The sequence below is a fragment of the Delphinus delphis genome, chromosome 15, assembly GCF_949987515.2.
Source record: "Delphinus delphis chromosome 15, mDelDel1.2, whole genome shotgun sequence".
Lineage (NCBI taxonomy): Eukaryota > Metazoa > Chordata > Mammalia > Artiodactyla > Delphinidae > Delphinus > Delphinus delphis.
In genome coordinates, this window is record NC_082697.1 from 43,175,819 (window position 1) to 43,194,739 (window position 18,921).

Genomic DNA, 18,921 nt, shown 5'->3' on the forward strand with positions numbered 1-18,921 from the left:
CAGGAAATTAGAGCTCAGCTGGGTGGTTCAGCCAAGCAGAGCTGGACAAAGCCAGCCCAGGACAGAAGCTCTTTCAGTTCAGCTCAGTGTTCCTTCTCCATGTGCGAGACCGAGACCATGACCATGCTGAGCATTTCATGTCCTTGTTCGTTTACTCTGCACAACGGACCTGTCAGGTAGATTCCATTAGAGCGAGGGAACCGAGGCTCAGAGAGTCGGGCTGTGAGGAGTGACAGGCCATCTCTGTCTCCACTGCTATGTAGAGCCCAGGTTTGGGAGCACGGTGCCTCGCACTTTACAGGTGCTCCCGCTGGAGGGAAACACCGCAAGGGCCCCAGCTGCCTGAGGGGCTGTTTTACTGGATGGGGGCCTTGCTCTGAGTCTTCACCCAGCACTCTGTTCCTTCCCCTGGTAGAGGAATCAGGCAGGTTATTGAAACATCTAACTCGGGAACAGTAAGGTGAAAAGCAAATCACTATCAATTTGGAAATCGGAGGGGAAGCAGGTGCCATTTCTGCACCTGCCTCCTCACACATTTTCCCAGAACTGCAGCCCTTCTGCCTGTCTGGGCGCATCTGAGGGTTGCTCACCGGGGCTTGTGGAGGTGGAGTCGGTCCCCAGGTTGGTCCCTGAAGGGCTCCAGTCCTGGTGCTAGAGAGGTGGACACGTCCACAGCAGCAGTGGGTATGCTGGCTGAGGTCACATGTCCAGGAAAGAGAGGGTGGCCAGTTCCCAACAGTTTTAAACCATTGGGTGTCAGAGCAGCGCATGGGAAATGGCTGTTTGGAAGCTGATAGGCTTAGTTGCATAGAGAATCTTGCAAGCACTGAGCATTTATTGCCTAAGGAAGTCTGAGGGCTTGTGCCAGCTGCCCTGCAGAGGGCCTGTGGGAAATGAAGCCTCCACAGCGTCAGGTGCTGGGAGCAGGCAGACCAGCAGGAGTTACTGTGGGGGCCTGGCCTTAGGTATCATTTCTCCTGTTCAGTTTGGCAGGTGCTGTTTGACTGGAACACACTAAGGTATACTTTTGTTTTTCATCTCCATAGTGCAGGAACTACATTGATATAAACAAGCTCATTCACTGAAGTTTTCCTCAGTAAAGAACATCTTTTGGGCTTCCTTGGTTCCTAGATTTGGCTTCTGTTCTTTCAAGAAAGATCTCTCTCTCTCTCTTTTTTAAATGTAATTTTATTTATTTGGTTGCACTGGGTCTTAGTTGCAGCAGGCGGGCTCCTTAGTTGCGGCTCGCCAGCTCCATGTTTGTGGCATGCGAACTCTTGGTTGCGGCGTGCATGTGGGATCTAGTTCTCTGACCAGGGATTGAACCCACCTCCCTGCTTTGGGAGTGCAGAGTATTAACCACTGCACCACCAGGGAAGTCCCAAGAAAGGCCTCTCTTTATCTACCCATCAGTGTTTCACAGCTCAAAGTGGGGAAAAAGAAGACAGCCTCCTTAAAGTATAAATGACAACTTTCATTTGGTGGCATGCAATGAAAGATCTTTAAAAATATATACCTTCTCAGTTTGCTCAAAGAAGGGGTTTTGCTCTTTTGGCAGGAAATGGTTAAAAAAAATTTTTTTTTTTAATGACAGCTCCATCCACAGGAAGTTTTCTTAGGCTGAGCTCAGAGACACAGCCTTTCTCATTAAACATGATGAGTGCAGCCTCATTCTTATTTTCTGTCTTGACCTTAAAACGGGGACAGGACTTTGTTGTTTAAAATCTTTGTTGTAACAAATCTTTCCTTTGTTAGCAGAGAATGAGAGTGAACCCCTGTTAGTCTTGATGTCCTGCATGAACTGTTTTCCAGCTGCGGATTGACAGAGTATCCGACAGGGTTCACTTCTTAACACCTGCTGGTTCCATATAATACAGAATTTCCAGCTCTAGCCCCGCGGAGGACATGGTAGTGTTTATATAAGGTGGGGGCCTTTGGGAATGATGGTACTGTTATTTTTCCCATTTCCTGTTCCAAAGAGAGACTTTGACAGCTCAAACCTCTTACAAAGAAATAATGCTGCCATTGTTCAAAGCAGTTTAATTATGTTTGAGTATCTCTTTAGAAGGCACGGAAGGAGAAGAAAAAGAGAGGTAGGAAAGGGAAAGCCCAGGTCAGATAAGCGAGCAGACAGAGAAGCGATGGGGCCAGTTTCTTGGTCTGAACTGCTGGAGGGGGTGTGAAGACTGTCGTTCTGAGAAGATGGGATGGATGGCCAAGAGCTGAGCAGACCAGACAAGTTCATTTTTCTTCTAGTGTAACCTTTATTAATTTTTTCTGACAGTACAGTCCTGTCTTGCATAGGATTTTGCGGACTCAGTAGTTTGGCTTGCTGGATTTGGTTTGGTGTCGTCATGTTCCCCAGGTCGCTTGGGATCCTGTGTGTCTCTGTGAATGGTCTGACCCAAGAACGTCTTTGTCTTGGACATCAGGAAAGATGGCCTGCGTTCAGTTCCACATGGACCGTGTGCTCATACACGAGCCTCAGTTTCTCATCTGGAACCTGGGACTTACATACAACATTTTAGCCCAGAAGGCATGAGGCCTGGCAGTTGATGCCAAGAAGTCAGCCATAAGTGTGAATGAACTTCTGTGGAAGGACCTGTTTTGGCACCAGAGCTGAGGTCAGTTGCAGGAGAGTCCTCCCACTGTGGGAGCCAGTAGGTGTCTCCTTCACTGCCGTTCCTGCCTCCCATCCTGCTTCTGGGACAGCATGCACCCCTGTGTCTGGCTTCCACCTCCCACAGTGGTGAACTGGCACTGCAGGTAGGAGCAGTCCTTAGGGCCAAATTCTGGTTATTGGTTTTTTGCTTACTGCCAGATAGTTTCCTGCTTCATTGAGCTTATTTGATCTGTCGAGGCCAAAAACTCCTTTTTGTTTGTTTGCTTATGAAAGTGGTTTAAGTCTTAAAATTAGAACCTTCAGGTCTTGTCCTGAGAGACTGAAGGGCTCCTTTGGCCACTTCAGGGTGGCTTCCTTTGTCCCCAGTTCTCTGTCCCTCCTAGTTTGTTTTTTTTTGGTTTTTTTTTTTTTTTTTGCGGTACGCGGACCTCTCACTGTTGTGGCCTCTCCTGTTGCGGAGCACAGGCTCCGGACGCGCAAGCTCAGCGGCCATGGCTCACGGGCCCAGCCACTCCGCGGCAGGTGGGATCTTCCCGGACCGGGGCACGAACCCGTGTCCCCCGCATCGGCAGGTGGACTCTCAACCACTGCGCTACTAGGGAAGCCCCCTCCTAGGTTTCTGCAGAGACTCTCAGGAAGGATTCAGGCGTGCTCAGCACCCTTACTGGCCTGTTCCAACCCCAGGGGAAGGGAGATGCCATACAAAACTCTGAAGTGCGGGTGGTGGCACCTTAATGATCATGGGCATTGAGTCTGGCTCGGCAGGGACAGAGGGAAAGGCCGTGAAGGTGAAGTAAGTGGCAGTGTCGCAGGAAAGAAAGTGGGGCCAGAGAGGATGGTCATGTCCCAGGTCTCAGGTGAGTTCCTGGGACGGGGGATGGCCACTGAGTGTGGGTTCTTGGCTTTGCGCAGGAAAGAATTCAAGAGTGAGCCATAGTAAAGTAATAAGAAAGTTTATTCGGGGACTTCCCTGGTGGCGCAGTGGTTAAGAATCTGCCTGCCAATGCAGGGGACATGGGTTTGAGCCCTGGTCTGGGAAGATCCCACGTGCCGCGGAGCAACTAAGCCCGTGTGCCATAACTACTAAGCCTGCACTCTAGAGCCCACAGGCCACAACTACTGAGCCCACATGCCACAACTACTGAAGCCCGTGCACCTAGAGCCTGTGCTCCGCAACAAGAGAAGCCACCGCAATGAGAAGCCTATGTACCGCAAAAAAGAGTAGCCCCTGCTCGCCGCAACTAGAGAAAAATCCGTGCGCAGCAACGAAGATCCAATGTAGCCAAAAATAAATAAATTAATTAATTTTTTAAAAAAGGAAGTTTATTCAGGGAGATACACACTCCATAGACAGAGTGTAAGCCATCTCAGAAGGTGAGAGGCACCAGGGTACGGGGTTGTCAGTTTTTATAGGGGTGGGTAATTTCATAGGCTAATGAGTGGGAGGAGTATTACAACTATTTTGGGGAAAGGATGGGAATTTCCAGGAATTGGGCCACTGTCCACTTTGTGACCTTTATGGTTGGCCTTGGAACTGTCATGGCGCCTGTGGATGTGTTATTTAGCATGTTGTATTACAGTGAGCCTATACTGAGGCTCAAGGTCTAGTGGAAGTCAACTCGTCCACCATCTTGGAGCTGGTTGGTTCTAACCAGTTTATGTTGTGTCCTTGATGGCTGTCATTCTTTTAAAGGTTATGCCCTGCCCCCTTCCTGTCTCAGCAAGTGCTGAGGTGCTCAGGGGCTGCTGGGTAGGCAGGCAGCTGTGGTCTCCTCAAGTCATACTTCAGACCAATAAAACTAGAATTTCTTTTTTTTCTTTCTTTAGTTTTATTATTATTTTTTCTTTTTCTTTTTTTGGCCACGCTGCACGGCATTCAGGACCTTAGTTTCCTGACCAGGGAGCAAACCCATGCCTCCTGCAGTGGACCACCAGGGAATTTCCAAAACTAGAATTTCTGAAGCAAGTTCCAGGCATTGATATTTTGTAAATTTCTCCAAAGATTCTAATACACAACCAAGTGACTGTCAACCAGAGTAACTTTCAGTGTAGATGCTTGGTTGAAGACACAAACTATGAAATAGAAAAAAACTGTGGGACTCAAGTGTAGTTGGAGCCCAGAGAAATTGGTGGTGGTTCTGATAATTTTCTGCATTAATGATCATGGGGCAGTAATTCTTTGATCAAACATTCACTGAGCACAAACTGTAGGCGTGGCATTGACTTAGCTACCACAGAGACAAAGGTGAAAGACGGGGTCCCTGCTGGAAGGACTTCATCTGTTGGAGAAAGATGGCCAGACCCGATGATTGTGCTGCTGAGAGAAAAACTTTTCCAGCATAAATTTACATCTGAAGTAATTGACAGTAGACAGATTAACAGGAAAAAAGTTTATTACGCATGTGGGAGTGCTCTGTAAGGAGAGCAGCTACCCAAACAGCCAGAGGGAAAGGGTTTATATTGCCAGTTTCCTAAAGGGGAGGGGCAGGACTGAGGCTTGTTGATATAGTGTTTTTGGATGTCCTGTGCCCAAGGTCAGTCACCTCCCTGACTGGAGACCTCCCCAAGGGCAGTTTGTGGCAGCTACTCTTCTAGAGCTCTGCCTTAGGCAGAGGAGGGAATTTCCAATGAGATTTCTTTCTGCATCTATTAGAAATCAGATGTTTTCATTTTGAAGTAATTTTGACCATTTCTTTTGGGTTGTCAGTCCCCACATTCCCCCAGTTGAAACTTCCCAAGAAGTTTCACAAGCAAGGAGCTGGTTGATTGCTGCAGAGAGAAGACTCAGCTGAGAAGGTGAGAAGTAGGCAATCTGCAGTAGGAAAGAAGACCTTGGGTTAGAACAAGCAAACAAAAAGAAAAACAAAGATTAATGGTTGGAGCAGATTCTAAACCCATTTTCTGAGTCCAGAGGGCAGTCAGTTGAGAAGATATTTAAACGTTGAGTTTGAGGCATTTTTAGGTTGTGGAGGGAGGATGGCAATAAGATGGATTTCCTGGTTTGCAGTTTGAATGTCTTTGGTAATGGCATCCCACACGTGATCTGCTGTGGTGAAGCCTCGAAAAGGTTTACATCAAGTTGACCAGCTTCATCTGGAAGGACTTTTCTGATCCTCAGGGAAGGGGAAACTGCACAACAGCCTGGAGTCCCATTGAGGAACTGGGCAGTCAGAGGGTGTGAAGAAAATTAGAAATGTTAACTTGGAGGGTTGTAACCAGGCATTGAAGGAAACCCAAAGAATTGAGAATTTGGTGAAGACTGATAAAATGTACAAGAGGGCAGGATCTAGACCAGTTTACAGATAGATAATAAAACCTCAAAGATAATGAACAGGACTAGAAATCTGAATAACCCACAAGGGTGTATTACAGTTTTCTGTTGAAACATAAAATTTCTCTCCACAGTCGTGTCCTTCTTTGATCAGAGATACTCAAAGTAAGATTATTTTTCTTTATTAAAAAAAAAAGATTTGGCCTAATCATTTACATAAGTGCAGCAAGCATGCCAGTTGACCACACAGGCCTCTTAAAAGTTTGCTTTGCTGGAACATTTTATAAGAATCTCAGACTTTTAAAAGTCTTTCGAAGCTAGGAAGCCAAGTCAAGAACTGCAGTACCTACAGATTTGGATGAATTCCTATCTTCCTGAAGTCCTTAAAATATCCTACAGTTTTGGGGCCTGCCAGGAAGTGACCTGTAAGTAAGGCTGGGAGCTATGTAAATTAGGTACCAGGCCTATTTTTCTAAGAGGTGTTTGTAAACATTGGTTCCATAAAGTCAGCCTTAGTTCCTTAAAGCTGTCTGGTCGTATACAATTCTATGAACCATTTTAAAATATGCCATTCCAGTCAAAGCCTTGGTTATATAATCAGTGTTTCCAATTGTGTTCTGCACAAGGAAGACGGATTCTTGCTGAAGTTATGCAAGTAACTACATTGCCATGAAAATAAGAATAGTCAGAGTCTCTGAATTCTGGAGGGATCAGGTAGGGGGAAAAAGATAAATGTTTGTTACCGAAGTTAGTGTGCCCAATGCACAGTGAGGCCAAATAAACCAGCACATCAGAGTTTGGAGCAGAGAAAGGTTTATTGCAGGGCCAAGCAAGGAGAACCGGTGGCTCATGCTCAAAGACCCCTGATGGCTTTGGTGGAAAAGTTTTTATAGGCAAAATTTGGGGTGAGGGCTGCAGGGTGTGTAACTTTCTTCTGATTGGTTGGTGGTGAGGTATTACGATGGTGCTACGGGAATCTTGTGCTCAGCCTGAAATTACCATCCTCCGCCTGGATGGGGACCTTAGTTCCTGCAGAAGACACTCAAAGATATTGTTTTGTATATCCCTTGAGGAGGAACCAGGACCCTGCCCCAAGTGTGCACTGTTGTTCTTGACTGCCCCTCCCTTGTTTCTCATTGCCTCCCTTCCCCAATTAGCAACTGTTTGAATCTGCCTTTTGGAAATCAGGGAAGGTCAAGGAAGCTGAGTGAAGCCTATCTCCTAGAAACAGGGGTTGCAGAAGGGCTTTTGTGCCCAGGAGGGTCCCACAGAGTCCTGCTTGGTTTCAGCTATTGTTGAAAAATCCATTCATAAAACTTTTATATCACGTCAGCCTGATACACTGGTTCTTTTATATTTATTTATTTATTGACTGATTGATTGATTGCCACGTTGGGTCTTCGTTTTTGCTCGTGGGCTTTCTCTGGTTGCAGCGAGTGGGGACTACTCTTCGTTGTGGTGCACGAGCTTCTCATTGCGATGGCTTCTCTTGCTGTGGAGCACGGGCTCTAGGCGCGCGGGCTTCAGTAGTTGTTGCTTGCGGGCTCTAGAGCACAGGCTTAGTAGTTGTGGCCCACAGGCTTAGTTGGTCCGCGGCATGTGGGATCTTCCTGGACCAGGGATTGAACCCATGTCCCCTGCACTGGCAGGCAGATTCTTAACCACTTCGCCACCAGGGAAGTCCGATACACTGGTTCTTAACAGTTATACTGGGATTGTTTCATGAATGCTGTAAGCTAGCCATCATCAAGTTATTTCCCTGTTTATTATTTTTATAACACGTGTGTTAGGCAAGTTTCAAAAAAAATCACAGAATAAAAACCTTAGTTAAATACGTGGGTTTTGTTTTATTGCTGCACTTGATATACATGAAATAATGGATTTCAAGCAATTTTACTGCATATCTACTTGTACTTTTATTCTTAGGTTGAGTTTGTAATTTTTATAATCTTAATAATCTAGTAGATTATATTAGGTTGTTATTCTACCTGGGTTTATTAGTCAAATAATGTGTGCTCATATTATACTTAACGCTGATAACTCAGAGTGAAACCATGCACTTCAGGTGGGACTTGAACCCACATGCCGGGAGTTGAACCTAGTCAAAACCCACTGTCTTTTTTTTTTTTTTTTTTTTTTTGCGGTACGCGGGCCTCTCACCGCTGCGGCCTCTCCTGTTGCGGAGCACAGGCTCCGGACGCGCAGGCTCAGCGGCCATGGCTCATGGGCCCAGCCGCTCCGCGGCACGTGGGATCTTCCCGGACCGGGGCACGAACCCGTGTCCCCTGCATCGGCAGGCGGACTCTCAACCACTGCACCACCAGGGAAGCCCCCCCACTGTCTTTTAATTGAGGTCACACAGCTGGTCTCAGGACTCATGAAGCTCAGGTTCTTTATGTCTTGTCGACTGAGAGACACAGTGATAGGTAGAAGTGGATTTATTTAGAGAGAAACACACTCCACAGAGTGTGGACCATCTCAGAAGGTGAGAGTCCCCAAAATATGGTGTGGTTAGTTTTTATGGGCTGGGTAAATTTCATAGGCTAATGAGCAGGATTATTCCAGCTATTTCGGGGGAAGGGGCAGGGATTTCTAGGAATTGGGCCACCGCTCGCTTTTGGCCTTTTTTGGTTGGCCTCAGAACTGTCATGGCACTGGTGGGTACGTCATTTAGCGAATGCATTACAATTAGCATATAATGAGGCTCGAGGTCTACTGGAAGTCGAATCTTCCACCATCTTGGATCTAGTTGGTTCTAACCAGTTTTTGTCTTGTTCTTTGGCTGTGTCACTCTTTTAAAGGTTGTGCCCTGCCCCATTCCCTCCTGTTTCAAGAGGACAACTGCTTTTATTAAACTGACACCACTAAACTGGTTTTATTTATACATGAGCTTGAAAAATATTTGGGTTCTTATACTTCTGGGAGTTTTAGGAATATTTAACTTGTCACTTATTTCTCTTTAAGCCAATTGGAAGAGAGCTCCTTAAGGGGGTTTTATAAATTAATTTGGTAATACCATCCAGGGCTAGGAAAACATCACAAATACAGTGGACCCTTGAACAACACGGGTTTGAACTATGCAGGCAGGTCCACTTATAAACAGATTTTTTACCACCAAAGACGTACCACATGATCCATGGTTGGTGGAATCCACAGAAGCAGAACTGCAAAACTGGAGGGCCAACTTTAAGTTATACTCAGATTTTCAATTGCATGGAGGGTTGGCACCCCTAACCCCTTCGCTGTTCAAGGGTCAGCTGTAGCTTACATATGTACATACATACACAAACATATGTCCATACATATGTAAACAGTCAGATACAAAGAGAGATCTTACTGCACTCGTCCTGACAGCTGAGCCACCAGTCAGCATAATCACAGTCACACAAAACTCAGCAGCTTATGTAACGTAAGAGTTGGTTCTCGTCTTTGCCCTGCTTTATTTATCTTTTTATCTGAATTTAGTTTTGGGGAAATGGAACAATTTAAGGTACCTGCTCAAGATGAGGACTAATGCTTTTTTACTATATTTGACTTTTAAGATTTTCATTTCCCATGATATGTAATCCTGTGGAGGCAATGGACTGAATTTCAGGTGAGGGACTTTTTGAGAATACCAAGCAGCAGTCTGGGTGTTTCCACAGCCCAGCTGCGTGGGTAAAACACCTGACCTATTTCCAATATGTCATTTTTCCTTTTCATCCTCAGGTAGAGGCTGTGTGGAGTCCCTGAGTCCCTTAACAGCCCCCCATGTAGGCAGGGGCCTAAAGCTCTAGTGGCTGTAGGGAGGTGGGGCTGGGGTGGGAAGGAAAAGGCCTGGCAGGGTGGACAGAAGGAGCCGGTAGAAAGGTCGGGCACGCGTACAGCCCTCTCTGGGATGCCTTCTGAGGAGACGGCTTGGGATTTCCAGACAGAAAGTAGAGTTAGGGGATCAGGGGATGAAAAATTACTGAGGAGATATCAAGGGTGGAGGGACTCTTGCTAAAGGCAGGTCAAGGGTTTAGACATCAAAGGTGGGGGGATGAGGGACTTGATCAGATATCAAGGTGGGGGATGGCTTAGCAGGATTCTTGCTAAAGGCAGGTCAAGGTCAAGGCAAGAGGGCTCAGTTCTTGGTAAAAGCTGAGAAAGTGAATGTCTAATGACTGCATCAAAATTTTACAAGTCAGGTGGTGTCAAATTCTTAGCTGTCAACAAAAATGAAAAAGGGCTTATTTGAGTTTTTTTACTGTGTGATTTTGAGCATGTAACCCTGAAGAAGTGGTGATACTAGTAAACTTCCACTCCCTTTTACTGATGTGAACAAGTTCTCAATACTTATATGTTTAAAAACCAAAAACAGAAATAGAATTAATGCTAACCCCCCCACTTTTTTCTATCAATAAGTAATATATAGAGAGAGACATGATGCATTTGGGAAAGTAGTGGAATCCATCTCATTTAAAGATGTATTTTCAATAAAAGTTTACTTTTCGGGGCTTCCCTGGTGGCGCAGTGGTTGAGGGTCTGCCTGATAATGCAGGGGACGCGGGTTCGTGCCCCGGTCCGGGAGGATCCCGCGTGCCGCGGAGCGGTTGGGCCGCTGAGCCTGCGTGTCCGGAGCCTGTGCTCCGCAACGGGAGAGGCCACAGCAGTGAGAGGCCCGCGTACCGCTAAAAAAAAAAAAAAAAAAAAAAGTTTACTTTTCATGCTTAATAATAATTTACCGAAAATATAACATATTTGTCATTTTGATTAATGTGTATGATAATAATTATAATAACTCAATCTGGAAGAAAATGATTTTAATGTAGAAGATCCTTATTGCTACAGGTAGATACATTTTTTTCATTTCTATTTATATATATATTTTTTGTTCAAGAGGAATATGACAGCTAGTAAGTGGTAGATTGGATGCTGGACCAGATCATTTGACTTCAGAGCCGGCACCTTAACCACTACATCATATGCCTTTCCTCAGTGAATGGGTAGACTGTACATGGAATTTAAGATGCCCTTTTAAACTTCTCCTGCATCATCTAGTTAACTCCTGTATTCCTGACTTAATGTTTCCACCAGTGGCCCTTTCCCTGGAAGCCCACACTAGGTCAGGTCACCCTGCACCAGATGCCTCTCTCACAGCCCTTTGTCCGCCCCGCTGAGCTGAGAGCACAGCAGAGACGCAGATAGCATCCTCTGCTGCCCTTATTGTCCACTGCCCCAGGAGTGCCCAGTGCTCAGTAACGACTGGTGGCTGAGCCAGGTGAATGAGTGAAAGGATTACATCGTCAGATATGCATATTTGTCATCAGCTTTATTGAGGTATTATTTACATCAGCTTTGTTGAAGTATTATTTACATGCGATAAAATTTACCAACATATACATTCATGTGTCCACAACCACAGTCCAGATAAAGAACATTTCTATCACTGCAAAAGTTGCCTCGTGCCCCTTGCAATCTCTTTCCTCTACTCCCAGCCTCTGAGGTCACTGTTCTGCATTTCTGTCTCTGTAGTTTTGCTTTTTCTGGAATTTCAGACAAATGGGATTATACAGTATGTAGTCTTTTGTGTCTGTCTTATTTAACTTAGCCTAATGCTTTTTTTAAAAAATTTTATTTATTTTTATAAATTTATTTATTTATTTTTGGCTGCATTTGCTCTTCATTGCTGTACGCGGGCTTTCTCTAGTTGCGGCGCGTGGGCTTCTCATTGCGGTGGCTTCTCTTGTTGCGGAGCACAGGCTAGGTGCGCGGGCTTCAGTAGTTGTGGCACATGGGCTCTAGAGCGCAGGCTCAGTAGTTGTGGTGCATGGGCTTAATTGCTCTGTGGCACGTGAGATCTTCCCCGACCAGTGCTCGAACCCGTGTCTCCTGCATTGGCAGGAGGATTCTAAACCACTGTGCCACCAAGGAAGCCCCTAGCCTAATGCATTTAGATCCTTCTGTTGTATTGTTGCATGTGTCAGCAGTTCAAGGTATATTTTTTTAAACCACCTTACTTTTTTTCGAAATAGTCCAGAAATAAGTAACTAAACCCATTGAGGTTGAGACTTGATATGCTCAGATAAGCAGCAGTTTCCATGTGTGCTTGGGTCTCATGGGGTCCCCAGAACCCTTCAGCATGTCCGTGAGGTCAGAGAGATTTCTTGGTAACACTGAGATGCTGTTTGCCATTTTCACTTTCATTCTCTCATGGGGTTTCGGGAGCTTTCCAGATGCTGCGTGACGTGTGGGATTGCAGCAGATTGAATGCAGAAGCAGATACGAGAACCCATCTGTCTTCTGTTAAGCTGTCTGACTTAAAGAAATTTGTAAAAATCTCCTCACTAAAATTTTTCGTTTTGGAAAATATAATCATTTTTTATAACATGTTAATTATATTTATTGTTGTTTATTGTTATTAGATGACTTAATAGATATTTAAAATTTTTCTTTAATTTCTCATAAAACAAAGAGTAATACACACAAATCATATGAACAGAAGCTCTTTTGGGCCCTCAATTTTTCAGTTGTAGAGAGGCCCTTAGTCCAAGAAGTTTGAGACTCTCTGGGCTAGGGACATTTTTTAACAGGGGATCAGGAACAGGATGAGGAAGTCTTGGAGCTGGTTGTGGATTAGAAGAGTCTTGAGACCTGGGGTGATGACCTGGCCCGAGGTGCCCGGAAAAGGGGCCTCTGGAGGGTATGCGGGCAGAAATATGAGAACATGCAGTGATGGCCAGAGCCTTCCGGCCAGCTGCCTCCCGGGACCTGGTGTGGCAGGTTCTGTCGCATACGTGCTTCCTCTGATGGGTAGCCCACGCTTGCTTGCAGGAGGGCAGTCAGAGGCTCAGAGGCAGCCACTCTCCTGAGGTGAAGTTGCAGCTACTGTCTGACATGAAGTTGGGCACTTTCTGAGGATCTGATGGCTGTGCTGGGTTCTGATTCCAGGGCATACAAAGGAAATCAGCAGGACTGTTTCTTTGGCTTTCGGGGAAACAAATTTTACCCTTCTGGTAGAGTTCTAAGCGCAAATTAAAAGGCAAAAGCGGGTGGGAGGCTCCTCTTATCATTGGTGATACTCTTGTTGGAAACAATAGGTGTGGATCGTGGTCAGTGATGCTGTTAGTAAACCACAGCAGACTCACTCCTGCCTTTGACCTGCTCACTGCTTTTCTCTTTCAGGCGAAAGGGCCTGTGCTTCCGACTGAGGAAGATACTCCTCTGTGTCGTGGGGTTGTACGTGGCCATTCCATTTCTCATCAAACTGTGTCCTGGGATACAGGCCAAACTGATTTTCTTGAATTTCGGTAAGTGCTGTGTGTCCATGTTTCCTTTCATTTTAGTAGGAGTTCATTTTCATGGTGATTTATGTATTTATATATTCACTACTGAGATCAGGAAATAGAGCCTTTTTATTGTCCAGAAGGTTCCCTTTGCCCCCTCCCAGTTAAAAGATGTTTGTAACGAGGGCATTGCTCTTCAGGGTTGGCATTTGTGTGCACAGGTGACTACTGCATGGTGGGGGGGTCTTTCTTCAGCTGAGGTGGGTAGAAATGTTGATAACATGGAGAGTCTTCTGAAGCTGTCATGTTGGGGATGCTCTGTCCTTTGTGCAGTCTAGGAGGTTAACTGTCCTTGGAAAAGGTGACCACTGAAAATAGTGCCTTAAAAATAATTAGGCCTTTTTTCTTTAAATTAAAAAAAAAAAATCTTTTTTTTTTCCCCCTTAAAAAACCCTGACAACTTGAGGATATGGGGAGGGGGAAGGGTGAACTGTGACAAAGCGAGAGAGAGGCATGGACATATATACACTACCAAACGTAAGTAAGGTAGATAGCTAGTGGGAAGCAGCCGCATAGCACAGGGAGATCAGCTTGGTGCTTTGTGACCGCCTGGAGGGGTGGGATAGGGAGGGTGGGAGACGCAAGAGGGAAGAGATATAGGAACATGTGTATATGTATAACTGATTCACTTTGTTATAAAGCAGAAACTAACACACCATTGTAAAGCAATTATACCCCAATAAAGATGTTAAAATAAAAAACAAAACAAAAAACCTGACATACTTTGGTTTCTGTGGAATTATATGCTGGCTTTCGAGGTGTTATAGTCTCCTTCAGTTAACTTGGACCTGGTGTGTTCCAAAGTTTTTTTTTTTTTCATGCTATATGTTTACTTTTGGGCAAGTGGGAGGAAAAAGGGTAGAAGTATCAGGTTTATGAAGTGGAAGGTATACGGTTGCCAGGAATAATCCTTTTATGGAGCATCCTTTTACACCTTTAAGATGAGGCCAGGCGGGAAGGGACTGCGCCTGCGGGCCTTCGAGGTCGGCGGATAGAACGTGGTGCTTGGCACACATCAGGTGCCTCATGAGAGATGGCCTTGCAGTCAGGTGTGGGGAGCACTCAGGGCAGGTGAGGCAGGCTCTGCACGCTCTTGGCTGTGCTGGTTTGCAAGGAGTGGGTTTGAACTTGTGTGTGTCGGAGCTGGAGGCTTGGGAAGCTGGGCTGGTGCTATGGAGGCAGCAGGGGAGCTGGTGAAGAGGAGGTGGGAGGAGAGGACAGACAGGAGGTGTTGCAAGGCAGGGGGTGGGTGGCCCCTCGTCTGGAGTAACACCAGTGCTGCAGACTCTGCAGAGGCCCGTGTGCATTGGGGCACATGAGTTTGGGGTGTTAAGTCTGCAGTAGACTTGATCACAGAAAAGTGGATCTCGCTGCTGAAAGGGAATGTCTGCTCTAAAGAGGCGCAGGAGGAGGAGGAACAGAACTAGTGAGGTGGATATTTAATACTTCATAAACCTAAAATGCGTTTTGTATTTGGGTGTCATAAAGTAAGTGTAAAACACATGTAGGTACACTAAGAAGCATTTGATTTTTCTAACATAAACGTGGCTAAACTTCCAGGAATTTATCATCCCTGAGTTTTCACCGCTTGTGAGAAGCACAAACTTAGAAGGAACTCACAACCTATTAAAATCAAGAAAGTTTTGTTTTTTTCTGACTGTAATGTCCCTTAAATGTCCACAGTCAGTCTAGCACAGAAGAGAGTTTGAGTTACACGCAAACACGAAGCCACAGGCTGCAGATTTCCCAATAGCAGACCTTAGAGTCAGCCCTGCACAGCTTTCCCACAAGGCAGGCCTCCGGACAACTCCAGGCCCCTTGGGCAGGTGTCTTGGCAGCAGGTGGCCTGCTGCCCTCTGGGCTGCCACACCGCGGGGTCCCAGCAAATATTTGAATAGAGTTGATTTTCTTTAGGTCAATCATTGGGGTAACTTTAGACACAGCCCACAAATTTTGCACTGTTGATTTCCTAATGAAATGGCAGGATGTTCCTGGGTTCTCTGGGTTGGGCTCCATGGCACAGAAGAGGAGGGCCAGGCTGGGCCGTGGGGCTGCCCTGCACCCCCCAGAGAGACACCCGTCCCCAACTCCTTGTTTCCATATGCCTGCTGTGTGGAAGTGGGATGGTTGTGTGTGCCCCTCCCCGTGGAGGAGACGGGGATCTCCAGGCTGTCTTGCGGTGTGACTTGGCAGTTTCATCTCACGCTTCTGGAGGACCTGCATGTTCGGGGGGCACCTTCCTTCTTGTCTCCTCAAGATGTGAATTGTGAGCTGTGGATTTCCATTTGGATATTGCAGGAAGTGTAACAATCTTTTGGGCCCCAAAACACGATTAAGATAGTCTTAAGTTCATAGCAACTCTATCTGAAACTAAATGTATAACTCAGATAAATAAGCATTAGATGAAGGATAGCATCTATGATTTCCTGCTGGTCTTTTTGTGTGTGTCTGTACGTGTAAGCATAAATATATGTGCTTTTTGATACTCACATTCAAAAGTCGGTACCCCCGCCCCCAGCCCAGCGATGTTGTGTTGATAGCAGCGCCTTGTCACAGTCTTTGCCCTGGGATTTAGAACCATCTCCTGGTGGGAAGGAATGTTTCAGTTCAGAGGCTGGTATAAAACTGCTCTTGTCTGCACACTGCCTTGGGCCTTTTTTGGAGATTAGGGTTAATATATGAATTGCTCATTTGTTGTTCAAGCAGAAGGCCAGCCTGTCCACTACAGCTTCCACGGGATGGCAGTCCTTCAGCCTCCTCTTTTTCCTTCCCCTTAGCAGTCCCTGTGATCCCTGATAGCTTTCTTTCCTTATCCCTTTCTTCTTGTGGAAGCCCAGAGCCCTTCGGGGAACTGGCGTTTGAGAAAACCCAGAGGGCCTTCCCGGCCCTTCCCTTGTTGGTGCCCCACCTCTTCCCGTATATCAGGGTGGTCTTTACTCAGTGCCTGGGATGGGGCATAGCCCCGATGTTCAAAGTTCTCAGGCAGTCAGACGTGTTCTCTGCAGCCCAGGAGTTCTGGCCTCTCACCCCACCAGTATCTTCTAGATTGGCTGAGGAAAGGATGGCAGACTCAGTTTTCTGTTCATTCATGTGTTTACTCACTGCTTACCGAGCACCATCTCTTGAGGGTCCTTTCTAAATCGCTCCCGATGATGTTTGTGGTTGCTGATAAATGACAGCGAGGTCAGAGGGTGGATGATACACAGCTGGGGAAGCAGGAGAAACCAGAGGCCTGGTCCTGACAGCTGCATGGGCCTGTGTGCTGGGTCCCTGGGCTGTGCACTCAACTTCTGTGTGAGGCGGAGCTTGTAATTGATAGCGATGAGGAGCTCCCGACTCCTGCCCCTGCCACCTCAGGGGACTGCTGGCGGGCTGGGTGCTCTCTCCTTGCTTCAGCCCTGCGGTGGAAGCAGGGGCCAGGAGGGTGGGCTCCAGCCTGCATCCCAGAGTCACGGGCCAAGGGCTGTGGCCACACGAAGGCCAGCAGGAGTGAGCCGTGTTCTGGTCCAGGCAGATCCTGGACCCTCCTCAGGCCAGCCTGGGGCCCTGCACCCCTTGACTCCGTTCCTTTGTCTTGCAGAAGTTCTGCTTGCTTTTACCAGTAGTGGCCAGGTGGTTCCTCTGGGGCTGTCTCAGCCCCCGGGACTGACCAGGCACCTCTCGCTAGCTGGAGGGGAGGCACACAGGCAGCACCTGCTGCACTTGGTGCATTAACTGCATCCTTTTCCACGGTTTCTAAAACAGAAATGAAAGTGAACTGGAGGATGGACTTGGTGGGAGCCAAGCTGTCCTAGAGCAGAATTGAGTTTCTTGGTTCTAGATTTCTCGGGCTTGGAAGCTTTTAAGATTAACTGCTAATCTTCGGAAGATGCTTTTCACTGGCAGGGGCCTTCTCGGAACTCTGGGGCAGCGTGTAAGCTGCATGGCTGCCTTTTCTGGGAGAGAGCCCGTGAGGCCTGACAGCAGTGCCCTCAGCCCTCGATGGTGCCCACCTTCCCTTTAGCACGGGCACTCTGGCCTCAGGAGCAGAGTTGATTGAATCAGCACTTGTTGGACATATTCAGAGTTTTACTGACAAAGTCATTTCCCCTCAGTGGTCAGATGATGAACCGCCACCTGACGCTGCAGCCTCGGCTTCCCCAGCACGGAGCCGTCACCAGGGATGGCAGGAGTGGGCACTTCCATCTGGAAGAGACGCGTCCAGGGGAGACCTTTCTAGGCCTGCTGGTCAGGAGCCCTCCCTGAGAATGTTGTCAGAGTGAACTCTGACTCCACAGCATAACAGACACCACAGACGGTGTGGCTTAAAACTACAGAAATGTATTCTCTCCCAGCTCTGGAGCTTCGAAATCCCTGTGTGGGCAGGCCTGGGCTCCCTCTTCCTTGCCTCTTCCCAGCCTCTGGTGGTGGCTGGTGTTCCTTGGCTTGTAGCTGCACAGCTGCCCCTGCCTCCATCACACGGCTGCCTTCTCCTGTGACTTCATGTTGGCTTCCTTCTGTCTGTCTGTATCCAAATTCCCTTTTGATAAGGACACCAGTCGTATTAGATCAGGTCCACCAAATGACCTTACTTAAGCTTGATTATCTCTGTAAAGACCCTGTTTCCAAATGAGGTCACCTTCTGATGTGCTGGGGGTTAGGACTTCAATATATCTTTTGGGGGGACCCAATTCGAGAACATTCAGGGCCCACCAGGATCAGAGCCAGTTTACCTTCCTCACTTCCTATCCGATTAGTCAAGAGTGTGGGCTATGGAGTCGGGCTGCCTGGGTGCAAATCCCAGCATCATCACATGTGACCCATGGTTGAGCAAGTGCTGTGGTCACAGTCGTACCAGCCTGTTTCAGGGACGGTGGTCAGAGTACCGGGAAGGTGCACCAGTAAATAGGATGCCACCTCCTTTGAGTGCCGGTTTTCTTTTGAGAGAAAATAATTAAAGTTTTTAAAATGTAGCCTGCTGCTTGGAAAAGAGATGGATTAAGAAGCTGGAGGTTCAAAAGCAGCCCTGGTGGGAGGATTTGTCTTCCCCGTGGTTTAAAATGCTCAGGGAATTCCTGGGGGGGAAGGAGCATGTGCATATCTCTATGTCCTCGTGAGTTGACTGTTTCATTTCTTCAGTGAACATTTACTGAGCTGTGGGGACATTTGACGAAGTAAGAGCTGGAATGTAGGTATGTGGGCGCAGAGTATTGGGGGCGCAGCAGGTGCAAAGGCCCTGGGGCGTGAAGTGGGCATGCAGGGCTCTGGTGCCGAGAGGCCGTGTGAGTTACACAATGAAACTACTCTCTTCACCAAAGAAAACCAGAGTTGCATGACTTCCTTGTTGAAGACTGGCTGGAAGTCAGGGCTACACTGTACTTTGTCCCCACCCACTCTGGGAATTGCCATTTTATAATGTGAGTAAATCCCATCTCAGGGTTTGGTTTTTTGTTTTTCATTTTTCAACTAAATATAACTTCAAAAATTGTGTTCATCTCAAGCAATAAAAGTGCACTGGTATACAAGGGGAAAATTGCACACTCGCCTCCACCCCCCACACACTTTAAACCCATGTTCACAGCCTGGTGTGTCTCTCTGTCTTTCTTTCCAAGCCACACTGTGTTGGTGTTGGTATTGGCATTGGTGTTGCTTGCTTGTACAGTGGCGACATGGGATTTTGTAGCCGCAGCACAGTGATCTTACCCTCCTTCCCTGCTCTTCTCACCTGCCTGTAATTCACA

General features: G+C 47.0%; 1 protein-coding gene across 2 annotated transcripts in view; it reads left to right on the top strand.

Annotated features, from left to right (window-relative positions):
• Window positions 1-18,921, top strand: part of ABHD12 (abhydrolase domain containing 12, lysophospholipase) — a 70,107-nt gene that overhangs the window by 34,610 nt on the left and 16,576 nt on the right. For both annotated transcript variants that reach the window (XM_060031266.1, XM_060031265.2), the window contains exon 2: window positions 13,041-13,165. In XM_060031266.1, coding sequence (XP_059887249.1) covers window positions 13,041-13,165 — 125 coding nt within the window. The remainder of the gene's footprint in view (window positions 1-13,040; window positions 13,166-18,921) is intronic.